Raw genomic sequence first — 20,496 nt, 5'->3', positions numbered from 1 at the left:
CCATCTCAGGGTCAGCATCTCTGATTCATCCTCCAGAGCAATATGAGAGAAAGAGAACTCCAGGGCTGGTGCTCTATGGGGATGTGATACGAGACTGTTTGAGCCCAGGGATTTTGCCACCAGTGTCTCTGCTAACAAATGTTAGCTGTATAGTTCCTGGAGTGTTGCCATTTGACGTGGTGCCTGGCCATTTAGTCACTGGTCATTTAAGGCACCAAAATGGTAAAGTAAGCTACCAGCTGGGCCTGAAGCAGCAGGAAAAGTCTAGGATTGGCGGCCATGCTTGTGAAACACATTGGTATGAAAAGTGGAGAAGGGAGAAAGAGGAAGTGAATATTACACAAAACCTCAAATCAGAAAAAGCTAGGCCTACCTTTCCAATCCTGCTGGTCACACTCGGCAGATGCTACATTACTTTACAACCCCAAGCTGCTTGAAAAGTTAACTGGTGACCTCTCTCCAGAGTTGATAAAACTGCCTGGAACATGCTTGTTGAAGTATGGTATCCAATTTATGTTTTTTCATTTAAAACAAAATGTCTCTCTGCCTGTAAGGAACCTAGATTTTTAAAAAATGGCTCCCTCTCCTCCATTGTTTTATTTATTTTTGGGTTTTTCACAAAGACCAGCTCCTTTCTTCTCTAGTCTGTGGGACCCTGTGTCTTCCAAGTTTTATTTAACTTCCCAATACAAAAAAGCGTATGTTACACTTACATTAGCTCTAGTAAAGCCCAGTTATACAGTAGGTTGGTAGGAGAGTAGTAGGTAGGTAGATAGATGGATTCTCATAGTAATCTGATCTCCGGTTCCAATTTTGTCCTTCCACGTACTCGACATAATTATTTTTGGGGATCTGAATATCAAGAATGGCAGTCTCACTTGGAGATAATCTTTTCTTAAAAATTGAGTAAAGTAAGTGCCAATGAAGAGTCCTGGAATTGACTAAAAGTGCGTGTGTGGTGTAAATGCGCCCAGTCTGGAAAGGACAGATCTCCTGTGATGTCTGAGAGGCTGCTTTACTTCAGCTTCAAGCCTCAGTGTCAGTTGCCTCGAAATTCAATGTCCAAAGCCCCTATTTACTCTCCCTATGGTACACCTGCTTGGTTCTATGAAGCCACTTCAGATCCTTTTGGAAGACAGCCATAATAAAAATAAACAAAATACCATTGGCCATCCATATCTATAGGTTCCACATCCATAGATTCAACCAATCAGGGATAAAAAATATTCAGGGGAAAAAAAATAATTGCATCTCTACTATACTGAACATGTACAGACATTTTTTCTTGTCATTATTCCTTAAACAATATAATAATGATTTAGATGGCATTACATTGTATTAGATATTATAAGCAATCTAGAGATGATTTAAAAGCATACAGGAGGATGTGCATAGGTTATATGCAAATACCACACCGTTATATATAAGGGACATGAACATCCTCTGATTTGGGTATCCACAGAGGTTCTGGAACTAATCCCCCATGGATATGGAGGGATGACTATATATTTGATAGATTACTACCCCCAAATCCTAAGTTTTAATGTAAATATTTGCAGACAGAGTCATTTCTACAGTTATTACCATGCCCCATTCTTCACTTGCAGTACAACTTCTCAAAAACGTGTGGTCAACTTGATTCGAACCAAAGGAGACACCACCAAGTGGTGATGTGATTTACTTTGATTTTGGTGGCGCGCAGGTTAAAACAAGGCATGGAGAGTGAAAAGGTCAGCTAATTTATGTTTGTCCACTTAAAACCTGTTCCGAATACGTTTCACATTAAAACTAGTCTTTTAACGTAAGTTTCTACTTGTACTTAGCAAAAAAAGTTTAAAATTCTCGAGAAAAGCTATTTTTCTCCTTCTTGATATGATTATCATAACTCAATCCATAGAGAGGGAACTGGGTGGGAATATATTAACATTTCAATTCAGCTCAAAATAACTTAATACAATTATTTTCTACTTTCCATTATATGCCATAGTTGTCAACCCTATGCAACCTGTGTGTAAGTAAATAAAGGAGTTTTCTGCTGTAAATTATATCCTTCTGTAATTGGAATTGTCCCTAATTAATCTTCTGAGGAGACATACAGTGACCAAATTCTTGCTTTGCTAAGTGTTGCAAAGGGGACTCTGCTTTATGATGGTACTTTTAGATTGAGTACAGACTTCTTATATGACATGAAGCCCATGGAGTCCTGTTCAGCTTATATACTAACAACTGGTTTAATTAGACTCAACATATTAATGGTTTAACATGTCATTGAAGAAAGCATAGAAGTAAAAACAACTTTCAAAATACATTTGTGTATAGTTGGTAAATTCATGTTCCTGCTATATTTGAATCACATAGATAGTTTTCCCAGGTGTGTTTTGAGATTTATAAATCATTTTACATCTAAGGATAAAAAAAGAAACATGTAAACTCAATAGGTGAGAAATCTATTGAAACCAGCTAATTGATTTGTTTTTTCACTTTCTTTTTCATAAAAACCCAATCTGTACAAAAAGAGATTTCCTTCTTCCCTGTGAAACAGGTTCATTATTTCATAAGAAATCTCCTTCTTTAAGATGTGGTCCTATGAAAACCTTGGTACCCCAATCGTTTCATGCAATGTTGTGAGGACAGCTATTTGCAGATTCCCAATTCCAAATGTAAAACTACCTTCTCATCCACAACCTTTCCTTTGCATTCTTAAAAAAATAGAAAGGAAGAAATTAAAGAAAAAAAAAATCCAGAAACATCATAATGCAAAGAGATCCAGTTTACTATATAAAATATCTCCAATAAATAGTGTAGCTTCTTCCTCCCAAGCTGACTTTTCAGGGCATAGATCCAACAGGTATGAGGTTTGTTCCAACTGATTTATTTCTGTAATTTCTTGTTTAAGAAAAATATCATTCTTTTTCTAAAGAAACTGATGACCAATCATACAATAGTCATCAGTAGTCATAAATGACTAAGCACGACCCAAAACACTGTTCAGGATCAGTCTTTTATTGACAGAGAAAAAAAGAGAAAGCAAGCAAGAACCTAACATTATATGATTTTTGTGAAATTCAAAGTGTAAGATTTCTGTGAGCTCACTGTCATGTATTTCAGGCAATGGCCACAACCTAGAAAGTCAATAAAAGATAAACTAAAATCCAGAATAGAGATCTTGAAACACTCAAGGCACCGACCACACTGAACCAAAAATAAAATTATAAAGAGACTTCAGTACATTGATAACTCAAAAATCCAAATTATAAATGCCAAAGAATAAGTGAATTGCATAAAACTTTTATTATTTATTAGCAGTGTATTCTTCTACACTTTAAAATAGAGCAAAATATCTTTTGGAAGATAAACTATTCATAACAAAATACATGTCAAACAATTTTTATTATCAGAGTAGAATTACTTTGCTATATACTTTCTATATTATATACATCCACTTCTTGGTGTGTCTATGTATGCACATGTGTAAAGTAATTTTAAGACATATACATGTACATACATACATATGACATATACACACATAATTATGGAAAATTTACAGTAGTCAACTTTACAATCATTTTAATAGCTTCACACAAATTAGTGTTCACAGAACTAAAACTGTCAACATGATTCCCTCTCCCCTACTTCTCAAATATCATCTGAATTACTTTTTATAACTTGAAAAAAATACTGTCATCTTCCTATAGAATTAACCAATTTTTTACAATAACTCATAATAAAATATTTTACTTTTTCAACTTTAGAAAAGATATATAATTCCACTTATTTTAGTTTTTGATTCCTAAATCATACAATTCATTTTTTATCAGTTGAGTGTAATTTTTGGTACTGCAGTTACTGAAGGTTAATTTAATAAACCTGAGTCAAACATTCATTCAAATGCCTTTTTAAAAAACATAAAACATGAACAAGATGTTTTGATGAAGCATACATAATAGACTCAAGGTACCCCCCCCCCCCAATAAATACATTATAAATAACTCAATGGTTGGGAGTAAAGCACTTCATATGAATCCATTTAACTAGCACTTTCAGTGTCGAAGCAGTCCATTCTTAAGCAGCCTGGAAGGATATCAGGATGTAAGGCTCCTCGATTCCTCATAGAAATGAAACCTACAGGTTTCTGAAGACCTAAATATCAGATCATACTTACATGAAAGGGCTGTGAGTACCTATAAGGGTCCTTTCATTTTCATATTAGGTTTCAGATATGCTAGCGTGTGCAGCAGGGGGTTGTACCCTGTTTTAAAAATATCTCCTTTAATACAGAGAACTACTTAGCAGCATCTTTTTCAGTTTTTTCTCTCCATTGATTTAAAACTGATGTCAAACCATGTGTGATTACAGGCAACAACAACCTCGTACCCAAAGCAGGATATTCTAATTGGGTTAAGAACTCTTTTGAAAGAAGGAAGGAAAGAAAAACATTTGGAATATTGAGTCACTTCATAGAGAAAAACCATGAAACCATGCTCTCAGAAGAAATATTCAGTGAATTCTGATCTTCCACTGCATGCTAAGTTTTTTAAAGCCCCCCAGGATGCAAAACTAACTCAAATTGGCTCAGCAACAAAAACAATGGGAAAGGAAATTGTCCTAAATAAGTCATCTCATGCCATTATACTCTTGGTAGAGATAAACTTGGATAAACTCAGTGTAATTAAACTGACTTCCCAAAAGAATGAACTGATCTGCCGTATTTATAGTGGGAGCATAAAAATCACTTTCTAAAACCTTTCTCCCTTACTTCTTCTTAGTAAGAAGGAATTCTTTATTCATTAGAGACAAAACCATACTAAAACTAAATAGACTTAAAATACAAATTTTTGGTAGCAAACAGCAGGAAAATCTAAATCAAAATATAGTCTTGTTTTTACATAATTGTATATATTTATAAATTTATCAAAATAGTCTTTTAAAGTTCACAATACATATATAATGTAACACTGTACATGTAAATATAATAAATGTATTACCAAAATACATTAAAAATAACCCTTCAAAATACCAAATTCAACATTAAAACTGTCTTTAAAAGTATGGAAATCTCCATAAACGTAGTTTCAGTGCATTTATAGTAGTCATTAACCAGTTTTCTGTTTTCAAGTCTCTTGAAGGTGTTATCTTAGTGCTCTCTTTCATTTAAGGTAAGAAGGCAGAGATATTCTTCCAGCAAGAAGTTGCTTTTCCTCTCCACTGCTCGTCCAGATGAAGAAATTATGTCTAAGAGAGGAACAGCTTTCACTGGAGTGGCAAGGCCTTAGTAATGAACATATTCAGACTGAAGGGACTGTGCAGGGAGAGACATAAACTGAGGTTAAATTCCATCACATGTAAAACTTCTAGCAAGTCATGCAGCTTCTCCCTTCCACACAAGGCAGCTTAGGTCTATTACACCAAAGATCAATGAAATAAACTCAGCCAAAATAGAAATAAAAAGACGGGAGACACAAAGCATTAGCTAAGTAAGAATGAGATATTCAATTATGCAAAATGATTGTAAGAAAACTTCATATTTTAAAAGGTTTACTAATTTATTTATAGTGACTAAAAATTAAGTTTTAATTTAAAAATTGGTAGGTAGCCTAAACTCTAAGCATTTCTGCAATTAGTGAGTTTTACTTAAAAATATTAAAAGATACTTTTAACTAATTAAAGATTACTAGAATATACTTTGAGATTATTTATCCTTAAATTTAATTCAATACATATCAATGTCAATGGCATGCTTCTAATGCAGAATTAGCAGCCATTTAAATAAATTCCTTAAGAATGCTTGAATTTATAAATATCTTACAAATCCTTTCCCTTAAAGGGGACACAAAGTACTACCATTTGATTTGAAAGATCATTTGATTTGAAAGATTTGAAATCTGATCTTAAGACCCAAAAACATTTATACAGAAGAGTCTTGCTGTCAGAATTTAATAAACAATAGGCAATTTTCAAGTAAACAATACAAGACACCATATTAGATACTAACATGTAAAAGGAGCATGATTGGGATATGTAATCAGAATGCCTGGAACAACAGACATAAAACAGAAAAAGATAAAGAGAGTTACAGAAAGTTAGCCAAATAGTTATTTTTTTTTTTTTAGCAGGAAACAGTGGTTAGAAAAAGGAACATAAACCAATCTAACATTAACAAATTTTTTGCTCAATTCTTCCAATTAAATGCCTGAGGACAACAAAGTTTACTTGATTTTCTAGTAAATGCCCTTTTCTACCACCCGATAATTATCTCTCAAATTACTCTGTAACATTTTATTAACAGGTCTAGTCAATTATAAGACAGGTTCAGTTTGGTGATGATATAGGTTATCAGTAAAAAAGAATCTGTCCATTTTCCAAAGAACTTACAAAAGGATTCAAGGTATTTTTTCTCAGCTTCAAAACCGCAGTGAATTTTACACCCTATGAACAGCCATTTCCTGAGTAAGTCCCTATTAACACAGAGTGTCAAAAAGTTACGGTCCCTGACCTCAAAGGACGAAACCCACAATATCATAACAGACATGAAATGAAAAGACAGCGGTGTCAACATTAAATAGTAATATATGTAGTGTAATGTTAACATTGTACACCAAGAAAGGCTTAGGTGAGAGGTAGTAAGGGAAATGGGTGGTTCTCAAGGCTGCCAGTTTCAAGAGCTGTAGGAAGAATGGAAAAGGTTTGGCTATTAACTTTCTTGTATGTGGTTCATGCTAATACTTCAAAACAGGAGTGAGATTATCAAGAATCAGAGCACTATACTATAAACATACCTGAACCCACAGTGGGAATAAAAGAGGTAAGACCCTGAGGAAGTCCAGTGAAATTGGTCAAAAGCCTTGAAGCCCATATACATTCCACTTGAGGGACACCAGCTACCACACTCGCAATTAGAGCATAAAAAATTTTTCTACCTGCTTTTTCTTTCTCGGTTTCTTCTAAGTCTGGCAAGCAGTCAGAGGGGAGAGCCAGTTAAGTCCCCCAGCTATAAGAATGCCACAAAGGTATGTTGTGTGTGTGTGTGTGTGTCTGTGTGTCTGTGTGTGTGTGTGTGTGTGTAGCTCAGCTAGTGCTTTTTTGAGAATATTTTTTTACTTTTGTTCCAGTTAGTAAAGTTGTGCATGTTGTCACTAACAGAAATTAGAAAACTCTTCATATTACATATAACTTAGAACGAAGTTGTTTTTGCAAGCTCCATCAATTATCAATAAACAGAGATGTAGCAAATAAACATTAGACAAGCGACCTTGGTTAAACCAACTTTTTTACAGGGTGAAGTATTTCATATGTATCTCAATAAAGAGGGGGCAAATATGTTTAGGTGCATATATTTCATATATTTATATATATAAACACACATATCTATTCATTTATTTATTTACTTATTTAATGAACCATGGTACCCAGTGAACTGGAAAACAGAAGTAGTCTAGAACATTTTAAAGATTTCTATTATTCACATGGAGAATATATTCATTAGTCTTCTGGCCAAAGCCTTTACTTTCACACAGAGCTCACAAGCCCTGGCTGGTGTTTCATCTGGCCTCAGATACAGTTCACCACAAGCCCCACTATTTCCTTTTCCAAACCCCTAATTTGCTCTCTCATGTTGCCTAACTGGCCCTGCAGCCCTCTGCAAACAAATGATGACACCATTTGGCCGACGAATGGACCTTCTGTCCCACCAGTTCAATTCATTAGACAAATAATTACAGAACCATCGGTTGTATCTATTAAGCACTAGGGGATAAAAATATAATACCAAAGTCCTCAAAACAAAACATGTTCCAATGGTTTCTTTATATGGCATAAATGAAAGGGAAATAAAAGATCAGTAAAAAGGGTTTAGCAAATTATTCTGACATCAGTATTTTGTAACAAATTAACTTCCTTTCATTTTCAATCTAAAATAAAAATCTTAATAGAAATGCACTAAGGGGGCCTGGCATGGTGGCTCACATCTGTAATTCCAGCACTTTGGGAGGCCAAGGCAGGTGGATCATCTGAAGTCAGGAGTTCAAGGCCAGCCTGGCCAACATGGCGAAACCCCGTCTCTGCTAAAAATACAAAAGATTAGTATGGTATGGTGGCACATTCCTGTAATCCCAGCTACTCGGGAGGCTGAGGCAGGAGAATCACTTGAACCCAGGAGGTGGAAGCTGCAGTGAGCTCAGATCACGCCATTGCACTCCAGCCTGGGTGACAGAGCAAAACTCCGTCTCAAAAAAAAAAGAAATGCACTAAGGGGAGAAGAGAATTGTTCAAGCCTCCAAGATTATTCACTTAACAAAAGCATAACTAACACCGTGAGACCTTTCTATTCAGGAAGCAACAGTGTTGGATGACAGGAATATTTAAACTTCAAGTATCACATGGTTATCCTATGGGGTTGTGCTGAGGGTCTCTCTGGGTCATTTGTACTCAGCCATGATTGAGGAAACCTCAAGGAGAAACACAAGTACTCTCCATTTGAAATCTTAGATAGGATAGATAGATAAGCCATATGAGTGCCTGGTTTGACCTAATACACATCGTAACAAAGCGTAACTTCATGCTTTCTTTTGTAGTCACAGGTAGGACTACCAAACTACAATGTTTTCCAAATGTCCATGTATTGTAAAATTCCTAATATCCCAGAAAAGACAATAGCCAGTTACTAGTATTTTTAATTTTTATAGTAAAATTACATGTTATAGTAAAATTGCATTTGCATTTTGAATTCCATGAAAAATATTATTGCTATTGGTTTTATTATTCAAAAATAGATTAAATACAACTATCTGAAGTTCCTAACAAGTTAGATATATTACTTGACACGTCAATTATTCTGAGCTAGATATTTGAGTACTTTCTATATGCTAAGGACAGTTCTAAACAGCTTATACATATTCATGCATTAAATGTTTGAGACAACCCACTTTACAGAGGAGGAAACTGAGGCACAAAGCAGTAATTAGCCCCAATTCATGTAATTAAGAATTGGTGGAGCTGGAATTTGAACCCTAGCAGTCTGACTCTAAAGCTCAAACCCTTAGCTACCATAATGTCTCAAGACAGCCAGCATTTGTCTTGTGATCACTACATATTCAATCCAACATTCTCTATCACCATAACAGAGACAAATAATGACCTTAGGCAAGCTGTGAGTCTGAGTGAATTTTAAAAAATTATTTAAAAATATTTGTTGCATTAAAAGATAAATACGTTTTTGAATGATTTTCATCAGGCCTGAATTCAAAGAATTTTCAGGAATATTCTAAATTTAAAAGAAATTTTCATTATAAGAATATCCATGCTTAGGTATTATGATTGATTAAAGTTTTAATTCTGCTTGGCCAATGTTTTTTGTTGTTACAATAATGAATTAATGAATCTGAAATACAAAATAAATTATAACAATGACAATGAAGATGGTTATACAGAAAGCGAAACCTGAAGTATAAATATTATGTTAGAAGTTAGCCCTTGTTTATATAACCAAGAGATTTTAATTTCTCAAATATAATATTCAAGCTCATATAATTAGTAAGTTCAACAGAGTTATAGTGAGTTAGGACCAAATCAAGTTTATCATGAATATGTGGTATTCTTATTGTATGAATACCATAAAATTAATAACGTAGCAATATTCAACCTGAAAAATAAGGATAAAATTGCCTTACATTTGCAGCCCCCAAAATTTTTATGTCAAAATATAAGCTTCCATCAAGAAGTCTTGTTCCCTGAAAGCAGTAAGATTTGACATAAAACAAAGTGTTAGGTAAGGAGATCAAGACAATTTGTTCTGTTCTGGAAATCTGCTACTAATCTGTTTTGGCAGATGTAGGTAGTAACTTTAAAATTTTAGCTATTCTGGAGGTGTTTCTTTTTTAAACAGCCCAGTTACCTAATCATGGTAGGAAAATGTCTAATAATTATAGCTATAAATATTATACAGATGGTTAATAAATAAAACATGTTAGCTATCAAAAACAGCAAATTATAAAGAATAATGAAAGATGAAGGTCCTTGACAGAAATGAATGTAACCATGTCTTAATGTTCAAATAACTTGAACCAAAGGATCCAATGGCCTGGAATGTTAGCATCCTACTGAGGTCAAAATCCTGATTCAAAATGTTCATGGACTTTTTGCCACACTGATATTTTTTTTCCTACATTTTCCCAAGTCCTTTAAGGAATAAAAAATAGTGTACTAGTTATCCCTGGTTTAAGTTATAACCACAGAGGCAAAAAGCACCTAAAATAAAAATGGTTTGTTTTAATGGGATTGAAATTAAAGGAAAAAATACATGCTTGGCAACATGGTAATTTATACATAACTATAGTGTTTTAAGTTTTAATGAACAAATACAACAATGGGAAAAAATAAATACACCCATAACTGCCTCTGTACTCCTATGTCTCTTTATGCCTTTGTAACAGTGTTTTCAGTTTTTGCATTGCTTACAAATTAACACAGAAAATGTGATGTGTGCATTGATACTTATTTCCATAACTGTGGTTTTACAATACTGAAAGTACTTTTTTTTTTATTTCAATAGGTTTTGAGGTACAGGTGGTTTTTGGCTACATGGATGAATTGTATAGTGGTGAAGTCTGCAATTTCAGTGCACCTGTCACGCAAGTAGTGTATATTGTACCCAATACGTACAATACTGAAAGAATTTGCCTCTGTTAATTTGATGCATATTTCCCCCAATAACACTAGATGAAATGTAGCTGGGTATGGTTTCATTGGTATCATGTTCAGATAAAAAGACTAAGGTTTGTGATAAAATCAGGTTCACAAGGCATGTGTACATTTTCCCACAGTGTTCTCTGTGCATTTCAGGGACTTCAAGACTTAACAAGCCAATTTGGGTTCATTATAATGCTATATAAAATAGTCTTTCACCTTCCTACATGATTTTTAATAGATTCTTTTTTCTGGAGAAATTTAATATATGCTTTTCAACAATCACAAAGAGCTCGATTGTTAGATGACAGATTGTTGACACCCAGCTTGACTCAGCCAACCATTACATGAGTGTTTTCAGTTCATCTGAACACCAAAATTATATTGATGCAAACTCAGTTAAAATTTATTTTCTCTTATTTTAGTGTAAAGCCACATTTCTAGAAAAAAAAAAAAAACACACAACTCCCAGATTACCGTATATTAAAGCTAAAGGTGGAAATTTGTTTTTTTTTTGTTAGTGCTTCATATGCTAACAATGAGACCCAGGCTCCTAAGCACTTTAACATTCACAAACCCAGATACATTAACCAACTTTTAGTTCAATAAATATTTATTAGGCACTTATACTGTACTATGGAACCTCAGGAAACAAAGATGTTTCAGAGAAGCTTAAAGGAAAGCAGAGGAGAGAGAGAATCATGTACAACTGACTATAATATGAGAGTGTCAGCACTCCTAGGAGAGCCGAGACAGGAAGAGCCATTCTGTTTAGATGGGTCACAAATGCTTATCAAAAAGATAACTATTGAGCCAGGTCAAGAAATATAAAAACAAGCAGAGAAAGAAGGGAAAGCAGAGTGGACTGCAAGTGCTAAGGTTCAGGCTCAAGGCAGGTCATGGCACTCTTGCAAAATGCAGGTCAGATGCCAGGTAGAGCTGCTGGAGAGGAGGCTGGCAGGAGGCACACAGCCTGACAGGGAAGAACTCTGAATGCAAAGCCAGGGGAGCCAGACTTGACCCAGTAGGCAGAGTGGAGCGACTGAATGAAGTCAAACATGAGAAGGATTTGATTAGCTCTGTGTCTCCGAAATTTAACACTGACAACAGTATAGAGGAGAGATTAAAGGCAAGAGACAGGAAGACAGAAAGGGCTATGCAATAGTTCATGAAGACCCCAATTAGGGCAGCAGTGGTAAGGATGGAGGGATAGAGAGGCATTTTAGAGGGAGACTTGATAGGACTTAGTAACTGCTATGACAGAGGGAAAGGCACGTAGAAGTAGTGCCAAAGATGGCTCCAAATGTCTAGCTTGGATGACTAGATGAATAAAGATGAGATGATTTGGCTAGGAAACCAAAGAGGAGCTGGCAGTGGAAGGAACCTGTATTCTCTCCATCCCAGGTAACACCCAGAGGAAGCTGGGAGTGTAGATCCAATGCTCAGGGGGTTACCCAAAGAGAAAGAGTCAATGTAAGGACAATCATTAAGGGGCAGGCTTAGGAGAAGAAGGACTAACAGCAGCCCATCAGATCTGGCCTTGAAGAAGTCGGCAGTAATCTGTGGGAGAGACTTTCACCAGAATGAGGGGCCACCTCCCGGCTACAGAGCGGAGGAGTACCAAAGAGACAAGGGAGGGGGCAGTGCAGGCTTCTCTTTCCCCAAGTTTGGCCATAAAGGAGAAACTGTGAGAGGAAGACAGGACCGAGGGAAGACTCCTCCCCAACCCCCACCAGCCTACCAACTTGGATGTGCACATTTGCAGGTGAGGAGACCTGCAAACAGAGGGGAAGAGGCTGAAGATATAAAAGGGGAAGGAAGTGGTTAGGGCAACATCATGGAAGAGTCTGGAAAGAACAGCACAGGTAGGTAGAGTTATCATTGGAAAACAGTAGGGTTTCTTTGGATTTAAAAGGGAAGGAAGAAATGGATGAGTCCAGATGCAGATAAACTTTGAGATAGAGAAGAGGCAAGTTAGAGGAAATTACTTCTGATAAATTCTATGTTCTTAGCAGATTTCAAAGCAGGGTCAACTGACTCTGGAGATCAGCAAGGGGTTGTGTTGGTGAAAAATGTTAAAAAGTTTTGGAACAGCCAGGTGGGGAAGAGAAAAGGAGCCAAAAAGGGATAAGACAACTAATTAGGAGCACTGAAGGGCCGGGTAGATTAGAAACACATTTGAGATGGAGCCAGTTGGCAAAGTTATGGGATTTTCTCCAACAGTGCTCACAGGAGAGAGATGAGGAACAGATACAACAGATGGTTGAATTGATCTAATTTTGGAGGCTGGTAATCAAGCGGTTACAGAATGTCCAAGTAGAAGTGAGAATGTTGGAAAAAGGAAGCAAAAATGACTATGCAGGCTACAGAAGGAAAGAGGTGAACTGAGATGGCTGGGGAAACAGGCAGGGTCAGAAAGAGGTCATGGAGCAGAGTTAGGAGGAGGGGGAAATGTTTAAAGGAGGCTGGCAGGATTCAAGATGTCAGAAGCAATGTGCTAAGCAATAAGAAGGTTTACTCAACGAATTTTCAAGTGCACAAAAATAAAGATAACTGAAGTTAAGAAAGTTTAAAATAAGATCACTGTGACACCTTGGGCAAGTTATTGCCACTCTGAGTCTTGATTTCACCATCTGTAAATAGCAGGTTAAATAAATAAGAGAATGGATATAAAGTACCTAATACCATATCAGGCACATAGAAGGTATTCAAGAAACAGTGGATGATGATAATGATTAGAAAAATGTTACAGTTGTCCAGAATGTTGGCAGTGCCTAGGCAGCTAAAACGTAGAAGCAAAAGTCTTCCAGGGATGAAGGGAGGGTAGTAACAGTGATGAGGACAAAAAGATATGAGTATCCTTGGATGATGTTTGCAAAAGGCAGGAGAGCATGGAAATGAGGTTCCTAATAGGAAGTGGGAACACAGCCTTTCCCCTCTTAACCAGAAATATTTAGGAGCTACCAGAGAGTAAGTAATGTGTACTTAAAGAGTAAATAAGGGAAAATGAGATGGAATGGGTCAGTCTTATTTTGCTCACTTTCAAATGGAGACTTCTTGATTTTCTCTTATAGTCTACTGCTTTTTCATAACAGAAGGCTGAAGGACTCACAACAGTCTGCCCAAGAGAGAAAAATATCTATTTCTAAACTGATAAAAACAGTTCTCTCCCACATATATCAACCTTTGAGTTGGTTAGACATTCACTATCAAGGAGAGACTGTGTCACTTACCAAAGGTTTCTGTTACGGGCAAATCCAATGACTTTACAAGCAATGTGCACATGGTGTCTGTGCTTGTTTGCACATGCATGCACATCCACATGTATGCGTATGTGTGTGTAAGAGGGAGTTGCAATAAAAATATGCCTTTCTAAGTTAAAGATCTGACACACACGTGCGCACACAGTAAAATTCAAATTTTTGGAAGAAACAGATGACCTACATAATATTAGAAAAGGTGCAAGTATGGACTGAGTATACCCACAATCAAACAGGTAAGCATAGCTCAATGCCAGATGCTTCGGAGATAACAAAAATAAAAGACATTTTCTAACCTCAATCAAGGAATTCAGTGGGGATTCAAGGCCCACATCCACAAGATAGGTGACTCTCAATACGAAAGAGGGATGAGGAAGGCCAATAACCAATACAAACAGAAAGACTTCAAAAAACGTCAGGATTGCTATGGTCTGGTGAGGTTAAGGAAGGCTTCACAGAGGAGGAGGTTGGACTTAGGCCAACTCCTGATGGAAAGGAGGTGAGAAGCAAAGGGGGGGAGGAAGGGAGACCAAGTTGGGGACCTAGCATGTAAGAAAAACACAGAGGTAGGAGGAGCCGTGCACATTCAAGGATGTAAGAAACTGCCTGGTAGAAGCAGAAGGTTCATGCTCAGGAGGGGAGGGAAATGAGTTTGGAAAGCTAGTTGGGGAAGGCTGAAAAAGGCACTGAACGGCAAGCTGCAGAGACTGGACCTACTTAATGTCGACATGGTACACTCCAAACTACCTTCTGTATGCATGTATTAAATATTTTTAAAGATGAAGAAGAAATAAAGGGCACAGCAGAAATTAAAAAGCAAGATCAACATCTTTGTGGCCCAGAAACAATCAAGACAGTCGTAGGACTCTGGCTACACAGCTGGAAGCCTGCAGAGGTGGCTAGGTGTTCCATTCATGTGGGTACATAGGTGAAAAGCCGCTGGCCTGAAATCAGGGGTGGAGTCAGGCTCTCCCACATGGGGAAGGAGGCTAAGAGAAATTGGGACCATTGCCCTCGGGCCAGGGCTGAGGTGGAGCCACATCCCTGCCTGAGAAGCAAGCCTGGGAGGAGATCACCAAGAGATGGAAGCCTGGGTCGTCAAGGTCTCTTTCTAAACCCAAAGGCCTAGATGATCAGGTAGAGCCAACAAGGTCAGCAGATGAGGAGGGAAAAACAGAGAGAGAGGAGAGAAACACACAAAAACTCCCAGGCAATCTGAAACTACGAACCAAAATTCCCTAACACACAAGGTAAATGAACATTATGAGAACTGACAAAGTCTGCAATCACAAGGCAAACTCTCACAGGGTGAAATGCAAATAACAAGGCAATATCAAAATGCCTTATCACCTGAGATCCTCCAGGTGAAAATAAATAAATATATATATACACATACACACACATACACACACATAAAAAGAATAAGAAGCCATAAAACAAAAACAGGGGAGCCCAAATTAGAACAGATGGCTATCATAAGGATCAAATTAGAAATGCTGGAAAGGAAAGATATAGCCCCTGAAATCAAAGGTCAGTGGATTGGGGGATATACTCCAGAACTGACACATTAAAGAAAATCCATGAATTGAAAAATAATAGGAGGAATTCAATCAGAATACAGCTAGAGCTTAGGAACTGAAAAATATAAAAAGAAGGTAAGAAATATTAACGACAGATTGAAAGGCTCCACTATAAGTTTTGGGGGCTATTGGCTGGGTGCAGTGGCTTATGCCTATAATCCCAGCACTTTGGGAGGCCGAGGCAGGCAGATCACTGAGGTAAGGAGTTTGAGACCATCCTGGCCAACATGGCAAAACCCCATCTCTACTAAAAATACAAAAATTAGCCAGGCGTGGTGGCACGCACCTGTAGTCCCAGCTACTCAGGAAGCTGAGGCAGGAGAGTCACTTGAACCTGGGAGGTGGAGAACCTGAGAGGTAGAGGTTGCAGTGGGCCAAGATTGCACTCCAGCCTGGGTAACAAGAGTGAGACTCCTTCTAAAAAAATAAATAAATGAATAAATAAAAAATATAAAAAAATTGTGGGGCTATTGCAAAAGGAGAAAATAAGGGGAAAGGCAGTAAAGCAACATCCAAAAAGATAGTGGAGCCAGGTGTGGTGGCTCAAGCCTGTAATCCCAGCAATTTGGGATGCCAAAGCAGGAGGATCGCTTGAGGTCAGGAGTTTGAGACCAACCTGAGCAACATAGCAAGACACTCTCTACAAAAAAAAAAAAAAAAAAAAAAAAAATGATGGCTGAGAATTTTCCATAACTAAACATACAGCCCTAAGATTGAAAGTACACACTGACGCCAGGCAAGATAAATTATAATTAATCTGTATATAGCTACATTATGGTGAAACTACAGAATTTCAGAAAAAAAGAGGAAAAATCTTATAATAATTGGTTTTATTCTTCAGCCACAGAAGCTGTTAAACAAAGACTTACATTAGGAAACTGGTATTTTAAGTGGATTCTGGCAGCAGTGCAAAAACAGAAAGGACCAGAAAAACAAGAGTAATCAATTCCATCAGAAGATGCCTGCATGAAGTTTTTAATCTAGTGGAGGACAATGGCTTGTATGTATTTGTCTTACCTTGCTCTACCAAAAAAATACTGGGCTCATGGTAGACACTTACATAAATATTAGCTATAGCTTTATTAATTGGATAAGCTTCCATTTCATTTAATTTCAGTTTTTAAGATATGGGGTCTCTCTCTATTGCCTAGGCTGTTCTCAAACTCCTGACCTCAAGTGATCCTCCTGCCTTAGCCTTCTAAAGTGCTAGGATTATAGTGTGAACCATTGCACCCAGTCAGCTTTTATAGGTATATAAAAAGCACTTGCTTTCTTTTACTCCTAGCCAAAAAAATAAGACGCAAGATTAAAATAAGACTCTTTTCTATTGACCTAGTAGTATTATTGACACTACATAAGAAAGTATAAAATGAAGCTGAACAGCCAAGGTGATTCATAACTCTAATACATTGAGAATATAAATTAATCCTCACCTATTATATATTTCTGATCAACCTTATTACTTAAAGCAAGTTTTATATTTTCAAGTCTTTTCAAATGTAGAGTCAAAAATAGCTGACAGGCTTTATACAGAAAATTAACATAAACCACTATTTAACACTGGAAACTTAAATTATAGTTAACATGTATCTACAAATACTGCAAACATATAAATAGCTTATATACAAATGTAAAGGCATCATCTGAACCATGCTGACCTCGTAATGATTTGATACTTTGTCAAGTAACATTCTCAGGTCCGCTTGGGAAGAGAAAAAAAATCGCAATGTTGAATGAATGCCAAAGGTGTGGTTCAATACTGAGATTGAGTTCATGTTCTTGATATATAGTTAGTATCCCTTAGCTGAAAAATTACATCAAATCTAAAGTAATGCCACAACAAAGAGAAAGGATGAAAAGCCACAGCAACGTAAATATACAACAAAAGAATAGAAAGCCAGCACTAATCTTTAACTGTAATAAATATTAACACTTAGTTAATATTTAATAATATTAATATGAATTAATAAATGAATATTGATATGGTTTGGATGTTTTATCCCCTCCAAATGTCCTGTTGAAATGTGACTCCAGTGTTGGAGGTGGGCCTAGTAGGAGGTACCTGGGTCATGGGAGTGGATCCTTCATGAATGGCTTGGTGCTGTCCTCCCAGTAATGAGTGAGTTCTCACTCTATGAGTTCACCTGAGATCTGGTGGCTTAAAAGAGCCTCACACATCCTCCCTCTCTCTTGTTCCCTCCTGCCATGTGATACGCAAGATCCCCTTTTGCCTTCCACCATGATTGTAAGCTTCCTGAGGACTCACGCGAAGCCAAGCAGATTGCTGGTGCCACGCTTGTACAGCCCACAGAACTGTGAGCCAAATAAACTACTTTTCTTTATAAATTACCCAGCCTCAGGTATTTCTTAATAGCAACAAAAGCAGACTAATAAAAATGTCATATTTAAAATCAGGACAAGATGACCAATTTTTAAAATGGAGAATAGGCAGAGGGAAAAGATAACAAATTGACATCGGGAAACACTACTACATACCACTGGAAAGTTTTAGCACTTTACTGGGAATGGATATTCACATAATCAATAAGTAGTTTATTACTGTCAGCACTAACATTATTCCAAAGTAAAAATGAACCGTGCTTTAGTGCACTGCCAATCTCACTCAGATTTTCATCAAACTGGTTATTTTATAAAGCTAGATTCTAATATTTTGACCTCATTCCAGGTCCTACTTTAAGGACCAACAATTCCTTAAAATACACACGTATTCCGCCTGGTGTTAGAACACAGAAGAACTTAATCTATTCATAGGCTACCAAGGTTGTTCTTACATTGGTCAAATTTGAGATGGAAAACATCCACACAGTCTTCATAACCAGAGAGCAGCATTAACCAACTGAGTATAAAAATGCTACTAACACTAGAAAAAAGAATACATTTAAGCCAACTTCAACTGTCATATAAGAATGCTAAGGGAAAGTAGGAAGCACACAATATTTCATTTCCATTTTGCTTTCAACTTTCAACCAAATGAGTATTTTAATTTTTAATTCCCGCCTGTGACCAGTACTGTGTTAGACACCATGAACTATAAAAGAATGTTTTGAAATGTCTAAAAACGGAAGTTTAAATTTGGAGATAATTCTTACATACATAGACAATATGTAAACAAATATAGACGTTCATGTATGTAATAGCATACATGATAAAATAAAGTGTTAATGATAGGGTGGATTCCATTTATTGGGGAAAGCTTCACAGAAGACATGGAAGGTAATGTCTTTATTTAAAGATGAGAAATTGATAAGGAGGGCAGGGAGCTTCCAAGAAAGGGCTTCCTAAAGACTCGCAGTAGGCATGAACATAGTGGGAGAAGAGGACAAGAGAATAAGCAAGGTAAATGCTGGTGCAAAGATACAATACTACAGAAATGCAGTACAGAGGGCCTGAAAGCTCAGCAAAGAAAGTCAGTATTTATATTCTAGCACTAGGGGACCACTGGTCATTTCTGAATAGGGAAATAAGATACTGAAATCTATATATCTTATCTGGCAATGCTTTAAAGCAGGGGTTGGCAAACTGAAGCTCACTATCCAAATGCAGCCCACCACCTATTTTTGTTAATAAAGTTTTATTTAACATAGTCACACTTTTTGTTTATGTATTGAGTTGAATAGTTGGGACACAAAGCTAAAAATCTTTACTATCTGGCCCTTTACAGAAAAAGTCTGCCAATCCTACTTTAAAGTAGGAATTAAAGGTGGAAAGAGACAAGTTAGGAAGATCATAAAAGACTCAAACACAATAGGGATGAGGAAGCAACTGAATGGAGAAGAAAGGAAAAATTCCAAGACAATGAACGGCACCACTGACATTACCTACAACCTTCACTATGAGAATATCCCTGCGAATGTTTGAAGATTAAGATAGGAAAGTGCATAACAAAGCTTATTACAGGCTATAGTAAGTTTTACTTATTGTATAGTTTTATTATTAAAGCTATAGAGCATTCATTCATTTATCCATCCATCCTTTTATCCAATCAACAAACACTTAATGAGTGCCTAATATATGCCATGCACAGAGCATATAACTATGAAAACCAGAGGCACCATCCCTGCCCTCACAAAGCATATAGTCTAGTGGATGATGCAAATTCCAGTTGAAAAAGAGTATTCTGATTTAGACCAAGGCGGGATGTAGAGAGGCTTATGGGAGAAGCAACATGACCTAACTCTGACTTGGGGGTCAGGTAAGGTCAATGTAGATGACTAGTAATCCAGTGATTAAGTGTCATAAAAATAAAGCATAGCAAATATTCAAGACAGATACCACAAGTAATTTCAATTTAATAAAATACTTCCACCCCACCTACACCATAATCACATGTCCCTCATTTCTTAAGCATTTGAAAACTCCTCTCAGTGTCAGGGAGTGAAACTCATTTTTTACAGTAAGTGGGTCAACAAAAATGTAACCTTGTGTGTGCATTGCACAGGGCAGTAGAAACTGCAAGACTAGCAAAAGAGGACAAATGAATAAAAATAAAATCTGACTGTTCCTCAGCATTCTGTCACAACCATAAGGAATCCTTAACATTTGTTCTTGTTTTCTGTGTTAAACGATTTAATGACAGAATAAGGAAATCATTTTTACATTTTTCTGGGGGCTGAAGTGCTGCAAAAAGTGAGTGAGCAATTGCAGCTTTCAAAAGAGATGCTAATTGTAGCTTTTAAAATATTAGATTCCCTCTAAATACCCATCACCCCCATCCCTAAGAGTTTCTGGGTCTTTCTTAAAGGTTCTGGGAGGATATTGCCATGCAGACTTCATTTTCCTACCTAAGAATTTTAAAACATTTTTATGGAGTGATTTTTCTAGTTCTTCAAGGCTTTTAATCTCACATCTTCAGAAGTACTAGAACTAGAAGGATGATCTTATTTAGACAATAAACCCAGCATAACTAGACAAGCTGCACTGGACCATAAACAAAAATAACTCATAATCTCCTTATT

At 36.7% G+C, this 20,496-nt stretch overlaps 1 protein-coding gene across 2 annotated transcripts in view; it reads right to left on the bottom strand.

Annotated features, from left to right (window-relative positions):
* Window positions 1-3,274: 3,274 nt before the first annotated feature.
* Window positions 3,275-20,496, bottom strand: part of CDC14A (cell division cycle 14A) — a 171,267-nt gene continuing 154,045 nt past the window's right edge. The window contains exon 16 of one of the 2 annotated variants that reach the window (XM_010377242.2): window positions 3,275-5,299. In XM_010377242.2, coding sequence (XP_010375544.1) covers window positions 5,270-5,299 — 30 coding nt within the window. In that variant the 3' untranslated portion in view covers window positions 3,275-5,269. Of the gene's footprint in view, window positions 5,300-16,241; window positions 18,847-20,496 lie in introns of those variants that run through there. The other variant, XM_030935849.1, reaches the window with a different exon arrangement.

The sequence above is a fragment of the Rhinopithecus roxellana genome, chromosome 8 (genome assembly GCF_007565055.1).
Source record: "Rhinopithecus roxellana isolate Shanxi Qingling chromosome 8, ASM756505v1, whole genome shotgun sequence".
Classification (NCBI taxonomy): domain Eukaryota; kingdom Metazoa; phylum Chordata; class Mammalia; order Primates; family Cercopithecidae; genus Rhinopithecus; species Rhinopithecus roxellana.
The sequence above is the reverse complement of the archived record's forward strand: the minus strand, read 5'-3'. Positions and strand labels throughout refer to the sequence as shown.